At 46.2% G+C, this 13,816-nt stretch overlaps 2 protein-coding genes across 2 annotated transcripts; one reads left to right on the top strand and one right to left on the bottom strand.

The window, feature by feature from the left end:
• Positions 1-4,766: 4,766 nt before the first annotated feature.
• Positions 4,767-5,687, bottom strand: LOC135894830 (olfactory receptor 14A16-like). Its single transcript, XM_065422938.1, has one exon. The coding sequence runs from the start codon at positions 5,685-5,687 to the stop codon at positions 4,767-4,769; it is 921 nt and encodes a 306-aa protein (XP_065279010.1).
• Positions 5,688-10,131: 4,444 nt separating this feature from the next.
• LOC135894829 (olfactory receptor 14A16-like) lies at positions 10,132-12,574 on the top strand. Its single transcript, XM_065422937.1, has 2 exons — positions 10,132-10,180; positions 11,709-12,574. Exons 1-2 carry the CDS (start codon positions 10,132-10,134, stop codon positions 12,572-12,574), a joined length of 915 nt encoding a protein of 304 aa, XP_065279009.1.
• The last annotated feature ends 1,242 nt before the right edge of the window (positions 12,575-13,816 follow it).

Genomic DNA, 13,816 nt, shown 5'->3' with positions numbered 1-13,816 from the left:
CATATGGTGAGCAGATCCCGTACCTCCCGTTCTGTCCATGCTGGAGCTCTTTTGCGATCCTGGGACTCCATCACGGTTACCTGTGCTGATGAGCTCTGCGTGGTCACCTGTGCTCTCCACGCTGAGCAAACAGGAAATGAAATTCAAACGTTCGCGGGGCTTTTCCTGTCTACATGGTCAGTGCATCTGAGTTGAGAGTGCTGTCCAGAGCGGTCACAATGAAGCACTGTGGGATAGCGCCCAGAGGCCAATAACGTCGAATTCTGTCCTCACTACCCCAATTCCGCCCCGCTAAGGCCGATTTTATCGCTAATCCCCTCGTCGGAGGTGGAGTAAAGAAACCGGTTTAAAGGGCCCTTTAAGTCGAAAGAAAGGGCTTCGTCGTGTGAACGTGTCCAGGCTTAATTCAATTTAACACTGCTAAAGTCGACCTAAACTCGTAGTGTAGACCAGGCCTAAGAGGCGTAAGGAGTTAAACACAAGTTCCCAAGGACTCCTTTAAGACCATTAGGCCCTACTCCACATGCGGGAATTGGACAACACAGGATGGGTCACTCAATAATTGTCCTGTTCTGTTCATTCTCTCTGAAGGATCTGACATTGACCACTGTGTGAAGACAGGATATTTATATAGTTGTAAATTTATAGTAACTCCATTGACCCGAGTGCAGTTTTTCTATATATTTACCAGTGTAAATACCTCAGTGTGCATAAACGTATTACACGTTATGTTCTCATGGAGACAATAATGTCAAGAGTTGATTATATTTATAAAGAAATGCAGAATGAGATGATGGTCCTGGGAGAAAGATGGCCCTTTTATTTTTTGGAGAATAGCCTTGACCCAATCATATCTACTCAGTGCCTTTGGGACAGAATGCAGGAGATCCAGTTTGTTGGAACTTATTCCTGGTAGAGGAGATTTCTAGGAAGCCGCGCAGAAGCTCTTTGGGAGTGGTGAGCATGGTGGGTAGCTGGACATTCATTTCGTTTTAAGCTGGATAATCCCCTTTCTGTGTGGTTTGTCCCCTGTCTGGTACTAAGACAAAACCAAACATGGTTTTGTCCAGTATCACGGATGAGGGACACATGCCAGGTCACACTGGCAGGCAGGACCATGAGGTAGGGGCGGGGCCACAGCTTTCCCAGAAGTACCAGAATGTTCGGTGTGGCGTTGCTTTCTAGAAATAATAAACCCCATCATGCTTTATGGAAATATGCTTATGAGTGTAAATATGACATGACTGGAATAGGTTTTATGTTAGATGTGCCATTTAACATATCTCTGCAAAGGTTATGAGCTACTGGATATATTCATCCTATATACATGCATATATATTTTTGTATTTGAAGTAATGCTACCTGAAAAAAACTGGAACAAAGGACAGTAACCACAGGGGTGTGAGTAATTGCTGGACCCAGACTAGAAGGAGGCTAGTCTGTAAAAGAAGCTTAAGGAACATCTCTGAGGGTGAGATTTCATCTGGAATCACGTTCTTACTGTATCAGGCATAGTCTTGCATGTTTTATTTTATTATTCATGGTAATTCATTTTGTTGTGTCTGTTATTACTTGGAACCACTTAACTCCTACTCTTTGTATTTAAGAAAATCACTTTTGACTTATTAATTAACCCAGAGAATGTAGTAATACCTGGGGGGAGGGGCAAACAGCTGTGCATATCTATCTGTCAACGTTATAGAGGGTGAACAATTTATGAGTTTATCCTGTATAAACTTTATACAGGGTTGTAGTGAGGCGGTGTGGCTCCCTGCCGCCCCAGAGTGGGAAGAGCCCATCCGGAGGCCGGAGTGGGCGGAGCTAGGGAGCACAGAGCCCACACCTCAGAGGGTCAGGCGGCAACCCGGAAGTATAAAGGTTCGCTCTCAGAGCTCAGTAAGGCCCGAGCCATCGGAGGGGCCAGATACCTCCAGCCCAGCTCATGACCTGGAAAACTCTGCGGCCCAAGGCAGCCGCCAGGACTGCCCGGGCCTGCCCTGCGCCTGCTACCCGGAGGAGTTGCCGGACCTGCCTTATGCTCGCTATCCAGAGGAACCTGTGGTGCTGGACCCCCCAGAAACAACACTCTGACCCAGGTACTACCCGAGGGGGAGTCTGGAAGTAGCCCGGGGGCAGCCGACGCTAGTCTGGCTGCAGCACTGCCAGAGCCCATGTCAGTGTGTTGCGGCCAGGATCCCCACTGACTATGCAGCGGGTCTTCTGCCGCTGCTAGGGCCCTGGGCTGGGACGCAGTGGAGTGGGAGGGCCTGCGTCCCCCCTGCCACCCAACTCGTGGGTGGCAGTCTCCCCCTCTCCCAGGCCTGAGGAGGCTTGGGCCTAGTGCTATTGTTTGTACTGTTACTGCTCAGCCCTGCTTGAGGGTCTGAGCTCCTAACTCAGCATTGTTGCCCCGCCCTGACCTAGAGCCTGGGCCTCCTATTATTTGTACTGTTGTTGCTCAGCCCTGCCTAAGGGCCTGAGCTCTGACTCTGCATTGCCCCGTCCTGACCTAGGGCCTGGGCTCAACACTATTTGTACTGTTGTTGCTCAGCCCTGACTGTGGGCCTGAGCCCTGACCGATTGTTGCCCCGCCCTGACCCAGGGCCTGGGCTCCCTACTGTGTATATTGTTGTTGCTCAGCCCTGCCTAAGGGACTGAGCTCTGACTCTGCATTGCCTTGCCCTGACCTAGGGCCTGGGCCTACTATTGATTGTACTGCTCCTGCTCAGCCCTGCCTGAGGGTCTGAGCCCCTGACTCATTGTTGCCCACCCTGACTCGGGCCTGGGCTTACATTGTTTATTTCAGTTACCGCAAGGGCTGCCGAGCAAGACCCCCGCGGACAGACTAATTCTCCGAACAATAACTGTCTGTAGTGAGCCGGTGTGGCTCCCCGCCGCCCCGGAGAGGGTCGAGTCCCAGTTAACCCTTGTACAAGGGTAAAACTGATTTATTTGGGGTTTGGATCCCATTCAGAGTAGGGTACCTGAGTGTTGGAGACAGGAACACTTCTTAAGCTGTTTTCAGATAAGCCTGCAGCTTTTGGCGTTTGTGGTTCAGACCTGGGTCTGTGTTTGTACCAGGCTAGCATGTCGGGCTCAAACCAGGCAAGGCACTAAAGTCCCAAGCTGGCAGGGAAGACAGGCTCAGAAGTAGTCCCGGCACAACAGGTGGCAGTTCCCAAGGGGGGTTCTGTGATCGAACCCGTCAGATCTCGTATGCTGGGAATGCCTCAGTGGCCAAACTAGTTCAGGGAAGAGCTGGGAAACATTTTTCTAAGATATTTTCAGACTGTTTAACTCATCTAAAAACATAGCAGCATTTGTCACGAACAGGTTGAGGAAACCATTTCCCAATGACAAGTTACTTTGACCAGCTCTACCAACCTGAGCTGAGAGCAACATACACACCCCTGCCCATGCCATGCATCTTTGGTCTCCAGGGTGCAGAGGGACTAGGAATGGGCATGTCTGAGATGATCCAGGAATAAACCTGATAATAGGAGAGACCGAGGGGCACCAGTGCCTGAGGCCCCCTTAATGGCAGGGAAATGATTGAGATACACCCAGAAAATCCGCTTCCGAGGAAAATGACCACCCACAATGTCCCTGCCAATCTGACCGGGGGAAAATTCCTTCCTGACCCCCACATGATGACCCTAAGCATGTGGGGAAGAACCATCCAGCAAAGAACCAGAGAAAGAGAGAATGGCTCGGTGTAATATCAGAGCCCTGGCACATCCCGCCCAATGTCCCATCTCCAGTCCGGGCTGCCCAATGCTTCAGAGATTTTGAAAAAACGCTCCCAGAATACACTGGGTCGAGGGGAGGAATCCCTTCCTGACCGCTGCCAGGGGCCAGATGAAACCCTGAAGCATGAGCTTTTAGGAACATAAGACATACGATGCAAGTGAGCCCCAGGGCTGCTGAGCCCTTCCCACCACCAGCACAAGCAGCCCTGTCATACAGTCCCACTCAGACATTTGTCAAGCTCTCTTCAAACTAATTCAGTTATTTTCCCCCCACAACTCCTATTGGGAGGATGCTCCAGTACCTCGCCCTGCTGGTGGTTAGAAACCTCCCTGTAATTTCTAGCCAGTCTCTCCATCTCCCACACGCCCGAATGTACATGTGAGCTAACACAGTCTGGCCTCTTGTCCCCAACCTAGTGGTTAGGCCATGAATGGTGGTTTCTAAGACAATGGGCCCAGTCCCCAGCCGGTGGCAATGGATATACAACTCCACTGGAGGCAGTAGGTCAGATCCACAGATGCAGCAATTTGATTTTGTGCCACCAAAGTCAATGGAACTACACTGATGTGTTGAGGATCTACCCCAAATGTCTTCTCACCTACCCCAGTCTTACACCAGTCTGACTCCTCTGGTTCCAATGAAGCCACTCCCTGATTTATACACACAAGCAAGACAACTGCCATCATTCTTCTCAGTGGCCATGGAACAGGCGCTAGTGGCCAAGCAGTGTAACGGGTATTGTTTTGGCACAGAATGAAAGTCTGATTCCTCTTGCGCACACAATTTACACCCATTTACTCCACAACTGGACCAGATTTTCTACTGGTGTAAATCACCCCAGCGGCAGTGACATCAGTGGAGTTAATCTAGATTTGCATTAGTGCAACTAGGTCAAAATCAGACGTGTTTGTGTGCAATCTGTGTGGTTATGAAAATAACTGACATTAATGAATACCTAAAGATACTACATAAGCAAACTTTAATTAGAGAAAGACAGAAAATTAATTCTTGGTGAATTACCTACACCCAGTCAGTCTCCTCAGGGCAGCTTTGATCTCTTTGTTCCTCATGCTGTAGATAATTGGATTCACGATTGGTGGCAATACGGAATAAAGAACAGCCGCCACAAGATCCAGAGCAGATGTGGAGCTGGAGGTGGGTTTTAGGTAGGCAAAGGCCCCAGTGCAAACAAACAAGGAGACCACAGTGAGGTGAGGAAGGCAGGTGGAGAAGGCTTTATGTCGTCCCTGCTCAGAGGGGATTCTGAGCACTGATTTGAAGAGCTGAACATATGACACAATCATAAAAACAAAGCAGCCTAAGACTGAACACACACTAAATGCAAGAACCCTAACTTCACTAAGATAGGAGTCAGAGCAGGCGAGCTTGAGTAGATGGGGGATTTCACAGAAGAACTGATCCACCATGTTGCCTCCACAGAAGGTCAATGCAAACGTGTTCCCGCTGTGTAGTACAGAGTTGAGAATCCCACTGATCCAGGCACCAGCTGCCATTTGGACACAAGCTCTGCTGTTCATCATTGTGTCATAGTGCAGTGGTTGGCAGATGGCAACATATCGGTCATACGCCATGACAACGAGAAGGGAAAAATCTGCTGTGATGAAGAAGGTGAGGAAAAAGACTTGGGCAACACATCCAGCATAGGAAATGGACCTGGTGTTCATGAGGGAGTTGGCCATGGATTTGGGGACAGTGACAGAGATGGAGCCAACGTCTAGGATGGACAGATTCATCAGGAAGAAGTACATGGGGGTGTGAAGGTGGTGGTCAAATGTGATGGCCATGAAGATAAGAAGATTCCCCACCAGAGCTGACAAGTACATCACTAGAAACCCCACAAAGTGCCAAATCTGCAGCTCCCGAACATCAGAGAATCCCAGGAGAAGGAACGTGGTCACGGTGGTTCGGTTGGACATTTTCTTTCTCAGGACATTGTGTGATGGTTGCAGAGGGAGGGACAAGAGCAAGGGCCAGGATTAGATCAGTAAAATAACTCTCCTTTTGTGAAAACCACCTGAATTTCCTTGAGTCAGACCCTTAGCTTGTGAAGATTGGTATAATATGGGAATGAGGAGGGGGAAAACGGTCTCATTGACTCCAATGGAGTTACTCCTGTTTTACACTGGGGTGAGAGAAAGTAGAATCAGCTCAATGGACTCCATTGCAGTGACTACTAATTTACACCAGGGTGATGGAGAGGAGAATTAGGAATAATTGCTTTTGAGGTATTTGTATATCTCTGTCACCCAAAGGTGGACGAACTCTGGATAATGTTGTATAAATGTTACTATCCTCAGTTTACTGAGGGGAATCGGGTGTCTGGCTGGCCAGATTCTGCTGTCAGGGGCATTGCTGCGAATGTGGGGTAATTTCACAGCATGCCATGGAATTACTCCCCATTTATACTGCTCTAAATGGGAGCAGCATCTCGCATGGAGGTGACCAAACCCAGCCATAATTACGCGGTAAACTCTAATCATGAATACAGCTCAGGAGTCCTGATGCCCCGTCCCCAGTTCAAGCCAGATTTCCATGCTCGCTGCGAGAGACAGACATTCCAGCTCCCCTCCTGCTTCTCTAACCACTCAACTAAACTCCCTTCCAGAGCTTGGAAGGGAACCCAGGACTCCTGACTCCCAGTTTGCCCCCTGCTCTAACCCACTAAATGCAACACGCCTCCCAGATCTGGAAATACAGGCCAGGAGTTCTTGCTCTACCCACTGGACTCACCTCTCTCCCAGAGCTAGGAACACAAGTGAGGTGTCATGACTCCCAGTCCCCTCCTCTAATGACTACATCAGACTGCATCTCAGCCTCTGTCCCAGGGACTCTCCACTGCCATCAGGAATGACTGCTGTGAGTGATAATGGAGAGTCATTGGGCCAGGGTAGGGGCATGAGAGTGATTCTCCAGCGTGGTACTTGGGACACTCACCTGGTGTCTGGTAGAGCCAAGTTCATATCCCTGCTCCAATGACTATTTAATTATTGATACAAAGTGGAGCAGCTTCAACAGGAGAGACTGAGGCAGTCTCATTTCAGAACAGCAAGGGCCAGGATTAGATCAGTAAAATAACTCTCCTTTTGTGAAAACCACCTTAATTTCCTTGAGTCAGACCCTTAGCTTCTGAAGATTGATGTAATATGGGAATGAGAATGGGGGAAACAGTCCCACTGATTCCAATGGAGTTACTCCTGATTTACACTGGGGTGAGAGAAAGTAGAATCAGTTCAATGGACTCCAGTGCAGTTACTCCTAATTTACACCAGGGTGATGGAGGGGAGAATTAGGAACAATTGCTTTTGAGGTATTTGTATACCTCTGTCACCCAGAGGTGGGTGAACTCTGGATAATGGTGTATAAATGTTAATATTCTCAGTTTACTGAGGGAATTGGGGGTCTGGCTGGCCTGATTCTGCTGTCAGGGGCACTGCTGTGAATGTGGGGTAATTTCACTGCATGCCATGGAATTATTCCCCATTTATACTGCTCTAAATGGGAGCAGCATTTTGCATGGAGGTGACCAAACCCAGGCATAATTACACATTAAACTCGAGTCAGGAATACAGTTCAGGAGTCCTGATGCCTCGTCCCCCCTTCTAGCTGAATTTCCACGCTCATTGCGAGAGACAAATGTTCCGGCTCCCCTCCTGCTTCTCTACCCACTCAGCTAAACTCCCTCCCAGAGCTTGGAAGAGAAACAAAGAGTGCTGACTCCCATTTCGCTCCCTGCTCTAACCCACTAAATCCAACACCCCACCCGGAGCTGGAAATACAGGCCAAGAATTCTGGCTTTACTCACTGGACTCAACTCCCTCCCACAGCTGGGATCAAAGTGAGGTGTCATGACTCATAGTTCCCTCCTCTAGCGTGTACATTAGACTGCATCTCAGCCTCTGTCCCAGTGACTCTCCATTGCCAACAGGAATGATTGCTGCGAGTGACAATGGAGAGTCATTGGGCCAGGGTAGGGGAGTGAGAGTGATTCTCCAGCGTGGTACTTGGGGCACTCACCTGGTGTCTGGTAGAGCCAAGTTCTAGTCCCTGCTCCAATGACTATTTAATTATTGATACAAAGTGGAGGAGCTTCAAAAGGAGAGACTGAAACAGTTTCATTTCAGAACAGCCCGTAGCCTAGCGGCTCAGGCACCCTCCTGTAAATTGGGAATTCAAATCCCTTCTCTTCATCAGTCAGAGGGAGTCTGAGTTTGTCACAGGCCAGACGAGTGCCCTAACCACTCAGCTTTAAGTTATGAGGGGTGCTGGTCCCACAGTCTTTATGAGAGACAGAAATAGAACCCCCAGTTCTGGCTCATCTACACACTGGACTGAATTTCCTCCCAGAGCCACATATAAAACTCAGGAGTCCTGGCTCTCAGTCCTTGCTACTCTTACCCACTTGACCCCACTCCGTTTCCAGAGCTGGGGATTGAATCCAGGCTCCTAGTCCCCACTACTGCTAACCCACTTGACTCAACTACCTTTGCAGCAATCTAATAGACAGATGAAACAATAAACTGAGAACTAGACACAAACTGATGCTAGATAGTTTGATAGATCTAACAACAAACTAACAGAGAGACACAAGTAAGAAAAGAACCGATACAGAGTGTGAGAGAGAAAAACAGAACGAACCCAAACTAACAGGTAGATAGAGAAGTATAAACAAACTAATATAGAGAGAAAAGTATAAACAGACAGATAGACAGAAATAACAAGAAACTAATGTATACAGAGAGAAAAGCAACAACGAGCCAATAGTGATTGTCACAATTTTTGGACAATTTTAACATAAACCCTCGATCCATTCTAAAAAATATGTGTCAATTTGATCAATTCCCCCACTCCCAATAGAATGAAACTGAGGCACGAATATTCTGCCCCCTCTTTCCTAAGGTAAATGCTTTGGACTGTCTCAGTTTCCCATGCCCAAATTGAGGTAAGAGTAAAACTATGAAAAAAAAATCTATTGGCACTTACAATTTCTTCCTTAAAATGCCACTCTGTAACTCACAAATATATTTCATTGCAAGAGCAAACTTACGGTGCCGGTGTGTGTGGAATCCTCCCAGACTGAGATGTCTTTTCTCCTCCAGCTACAGACTGCAGTTGGTTACCCCTCTCTCTCTAGCCCCATGCACACCCCTCTATCGATCAATCTCTCTATCTAATGCCCCTGTCACTGTATTATGAGAGGCTGTTCCCCCCTCATACTGAGGCTGAGCTGCTGCAAATACAGTGAGATCTGTGCTCTCTGCAGATGAGCTGTGTGTCAAAAACGTTGGTGCTGCGGGAAGGTGATTTATCCATGTCTGTTTCCTACGCGTTTGTCGGACTCACTCCCTGGAGCCCTCAAGGGCTCAGAGGCAAGAATTAATTTTCTTGCCCTCTAGTTCCCTGGAGAGTTTTCAGAAACTAAAATAATCACAATTAAAACAAGGCAGCAGGGTCTAGAGGAAAGATTGTGAGGCGAACACTAAGGGCACACAGGACTGTACTCCAGACATCTGGCAACAATTCCTAGCCCTGCCGCTGACCTGCTGTGTTACCTTGGGAAAGTCATTCCCTAGGGCTGTCTTTTCCCTCGCACCCTTTGCCTGTCTTTTCTACTGGAAGTTCTTTGGGGCGGAGACTGTGTCTTACATAATATAATGGGCCTCTCATATCAGGTGCAACTATCAGATAATTAATTAATTATTAAAAAGCTAAGGGTCAAGGTGTCCTGAGATCTGATCCCAACTATTCCCCTGACTTTGTTCAGTCTCTTCACCACTCCATTCCTCAGTTTGTCATCTGTCCAATGGGCATAATAGTTACTTGGAGGATAATTCATAATGAGTGGTGATGGTGGGGGGAAGTCGTTTTTGGTATTATGAAAACCTGGAAATGGAAAACATTTTTGTATATTTTTTCAGGTTTGGGGGGGGAAGTTTTCAATATCAGAAATCTTTTCCCAAAACTATAAAATGTTTACCATCAACTTGCATTTTTACTAGAGAAGTTTATTGAAAACCAAACACTTTTCAGACTCCAGTTTCATTTTTTTGCCCACCCCCCATCCAAAGGCAATATTATGGGATGTTACAGAACAATGACAATTCCCATAGAAATATAATTTTCATTTTTGACCATCTTTAATAATGAGTAATTAAAACTAAATTAAATGCATTTGAGTTGATGTGGGTGCAACATTCATTGCAATTTTATTTGACAGCATCTGCTTGTCATTGGAACTGTCTAACTAGGTAAGATGTTTTGACCATCCAGTCCAGTATTCTGTCCCTGATAGTGGCCAGTACCACCTGATTCAGAGGAAAGTTTAAGAGGCCCCTTAGAGGACAGTTCTTGAATAACCTGCCTATGGCGGAGTCTCATCATCAGCTTGTGAACGGTCTATGGCATGAGGAAGGTGAGTTTCTATCCCTCATAGAGTTTTATCTACTCCAAAGTAACTGCATGCTCTCATTATCCAGATAGGCTGAAATATTCAAAGAACATACTGGATTGTGTGTCTAAATCCCATTGGCTTTTGACAGGAGAGGATTGCCCAGCTCCATTAATCCTCTTTGAATATCTCGCTTAGTTTATTATTAATTACTTATTTTGTAGATTCCATCACTGAAAATTTTCAAATCAAGATTGGATGTTTTACTAAAGGATCTGCTCTAGGTATTATTTTGGAGATGTTCTGTGGGCTGGGTTATACAGGAGGTCAGTCTACTCAGTCACTATGGTCCCTTCTGGCCATGGAATCTATCAATCTAATTTGATCTCCACCAAAAATAGGAACAACCTTTTTCCAAAAATTGACAAAATGGTAGATTATTTTAAAAAGATTCTAAATTTCTATGAATTAAAAAAAATAAAATTTTCTTTAAATAATGGTGTAGGAGGATTCTGATCCTCTCTCCTGTTTTTGACGAGATTTATTCAAATTAATTCCGGGAGTTTTTAGCTGAATTAGGCAACACCTCAGGGTAACACAACTCCACCTCTCTCATGGTGATGTCGGCTATTTTGTGTTCCTGGAGGGGCCAACATGACCAGTGATGGGATTTTCAAGGTTGCCTATAGATATTTGGCCACCAAAATTCCAATTAGTTTTAATGGGAATTGGTCATGCCAGGCCCCTAGGTGAAAATCTCCACCCATAGTTTTACGATCAAAACCTGCAACACTTTTCTGGTGGCATTTTTAAGGCTATTATTCAATATTTTTCTTAACGACTTGGATAACGGAGGAGAGAATATGCTTATAAAACTTGCATATGACATCAAGCTGGAAAGGGTTGCAAACACTTTTGAGGACAGGATCAGAATTCGAAATGACCTTGACAAATTGGAGAATTGGTCTAAAATCAGCAAGAGGAAATTCAATAAAGACAAGTGCAAAGTTCTTCTCTTATGAAGGAAAAATCAAATGTACAACTACAAAATGGGGAAGCACTCGCTAGGTGGTGGCATTGCTGAAAAGGATCTCAGGGCTAGAATGGTTCACAAATTGAATATGAGTCAACAATGTGACGTAGTTGCGAAAAAGGTTAATACCATTTGGAGTGTATTAAAAAGAATGTTGTATGTAAGACACGGGAGGTAATTGTCCCACTCTACTTGGCACTGGTGAGGCCTCAGCTGGAGTACTGTGTCTGGTTCTGGGTGCCACACTTTAAGAAAGATGTGGACAGATTGGAAAGAGTTCAGAAGAGACCAACAAAAATGATCAAAGGTTTAGAAAACCTGACCTATGAGGAACAGTGAAAAGCAGAGGAATGTGATTTGACCTGAAAAGAGGACCAGCAACCTCAGTCTGTAGCACAATACAAGGAAATTTATTTAAAATACTGTTTGAATGGTACCTCACACAGCCAGGTTAAATATATATAATGGGATTCTCTGATATTAGGTGGCTGCGTATTTTACACTTTGTGCTGTTTCTAGGGTTTTACCTGGTATCCCTGACAGGGAATCTCCTTGTTATCGTCCTTGCACTGCTTGACCATCACATTCACACCCCCATGTACTTCTTCCTGATAAATCTGTCTGTCTTAGACCTTGGATCTATCTCCCTCACTGTTCCCAAGTCCGTGGCCAACTCCCTGTTAAACACCAGGTCAATTTCTTATGCTGGATGTATTACCCAAGTCTTTCTCTTCATCTTCTTCACTGCAGTTGACTTTGCTTTTCTCACCATCATGGCGTATGACTCATACGTCGCCAGCTGCCAACCACTGCACTATGAGATGACAATGAACAGGAGAGCTTGTGTCCAAATGGCATCCAGTGCCTGGATCACTGGAATTCTCCTTTCTATGCTGCACACTGGGAATACGTTTGCAATAACCTTCTGTGGAGGCAACATGGTGGGTCAGTTCTACTGTGAAATCCCCCAAATACTCAAGCTGGCCTGCTCTGATCTGTACCTTGGTGAAACTGTGGTTCTTTCCTTTAACCTATTCTTAGGCTTAAGCTGCTTTGGTTTTATAATTGTGTCGTATGTTCAGATCTTCAAAACAGCGCTGAGAATTCCCTCTGAGCAGGGTTGGCATAAAGCCTTCTCCACCTGCCTTCCTCACCTCATTGTGGTCTCCTTGTTATTTTGCACTGCTGTTTTTGCTTACGTGAAGCCCACCTCCCACTGTCCATCAGGTCTGGATCTTGTGGTGAGTGTGCTTTATTCCGTGGTACCTCCTCTGATGAATCCGATCATCTACAGCATGAGGAACAAGGAGATCAAAGGTGCCTGGAAGAAACTAACTGAACGGAGGTTATTCACCAAAAATAAGATTTCCAGATGTCTCCCATGACCATGGTTTCATTCTGTGTTTCCTTACAGATATAATCAAATGATGACATTATTGTCTCCATGGGAAGGTGATGTGCAATCTTTTTTATACAAAATGCTGTGTTTACAGTGGTAATAATCCAGACTAAAGTAACTGAAGTCAGTGGAGTTACTCTAGGTTTACACAAGTGTAAATCAGATAAGAATTGTTTGATCGATCAAGCTATATATGGTCAAAAAACAACAACACTTTGTTAACACAGAGTTAAGGTTGCCCAGTGATAGTTCAGACCCTTCCAGAATATTGTGTTGTACAGAAAAATTTAAACTTTGGAAAGCCAAGAAATAGAGAGTTAAGATATAAGCTCATACAACCTTCACTCTGCCCCCAGGAGCTGACAATAGCCCCATGGAATTCCCTGCATTAAACTCCCGCTGCATTCATTGTGTTAGCTGTAGCTGACTTGAATGGTGGAGGGAGAAGGGTGGTGTGTTTGTGATATGAGGAGCTCTGGGGATTAGATGAGGAGCACCATAGAGCTGTGTTTGTGATATGGGGAGATCTGGTCTCACCCCCGCACCGCATGTGTGTGACCAAAGGGAAGAGGTGCACGTGTCCCTTGAGGATCCCGTCTACAGAATTGTGTAGATCGTGTCAGTAGCAGGGCCCTGGGGTCATCTTGTCAGTGGTGAGGGGGGATATGAGAGCAGGTTGTGGGTTTAATGAGGGGTAGGGGGAAGTAGAGGTTTAGGTGGTCTCCTGTGTGCAAGTGTGAAGGGGCTGTAAAAGGGGATGTAGTTAAATTGTACCAATGTGGCATTGTGTGGGGGGAGCAGGCCCAGTGTTTGACTGTAGGGCAAGCGCAGGTAGCATCTGTCCATCACAGTCACAAGTCAGAGCAGGAGTGTGGATGTTACGGGTGTTGTGGGGCATTGCCCAAAGGGGGCAGAGTTAAGGTTATGTGAGCATTTACCTTAATTCTGTATGTCCTGATTTTCAGAAGCTTGAGTTTTGCTGAACTGGACTTTCTGGATGGGCACAAGCTCTCACTGGGAGACCTTAACTCTGTTTCAATGAAGTTTTGGGGTGTTTAATTTCCTAGCTGTTTGCAGAGAAAGAAAAATGTTGGTAGGAGTAAGTGGTCCTTGTTGCGGCTGTAAATAGCAGTGGATATGGATGACGAGAGAAGCAAAAGGATCTTTTCACTACCACCACATTTTTCTGGACAGGAGCTGTATTCTGTGCCTGTCTGGGCTCCCCTCA

Source organism: Emys orbicularis (genome assembly GCF_028017835.1).
Source record: "Emys orbicularis isolate rEmyOrb1 chromosome 13 unlocalized genomic scaffold, rEmyOrb1.hap1 SUPER_13_unloc_1, whole genome shotgun sequence".
Lineage (NCBI taxonomy): Eukaryota > Metazoa > Chordata > Testudines > Emydidae > Emys > Emys orbicularis.
The sequence above is the reverse complement of the archived record's forward strand: the minus strand, read 5'-3'. Positions and strand labels throughout refer to the sequence as shown.

Bases quoted from the DNA above. Each gene is read 5' to 3' on its own strand.
- LOC135894829 (XM_065422937.1), top strand. From the start codon at position 10,132: ATGGCGGAGTCTCATCATCAGCTTGTGAACGGTCTATGGCATGAGGAA. The intron at 10,181-11,708 runs GTGAGTTTCTAT...TGCTGTTTCTAG, and splicing joins CGGTCTATGGCATGAGGAAG to GGTTTTACCTGGTATCCCTG.
- LOC135894830 (XM_065422938.1), bottom strand. From the start codon at position 5,687: ATGTCCAACCGAACCACCGTGACCACGTTCCTTCTCCTGGGATTCTCT.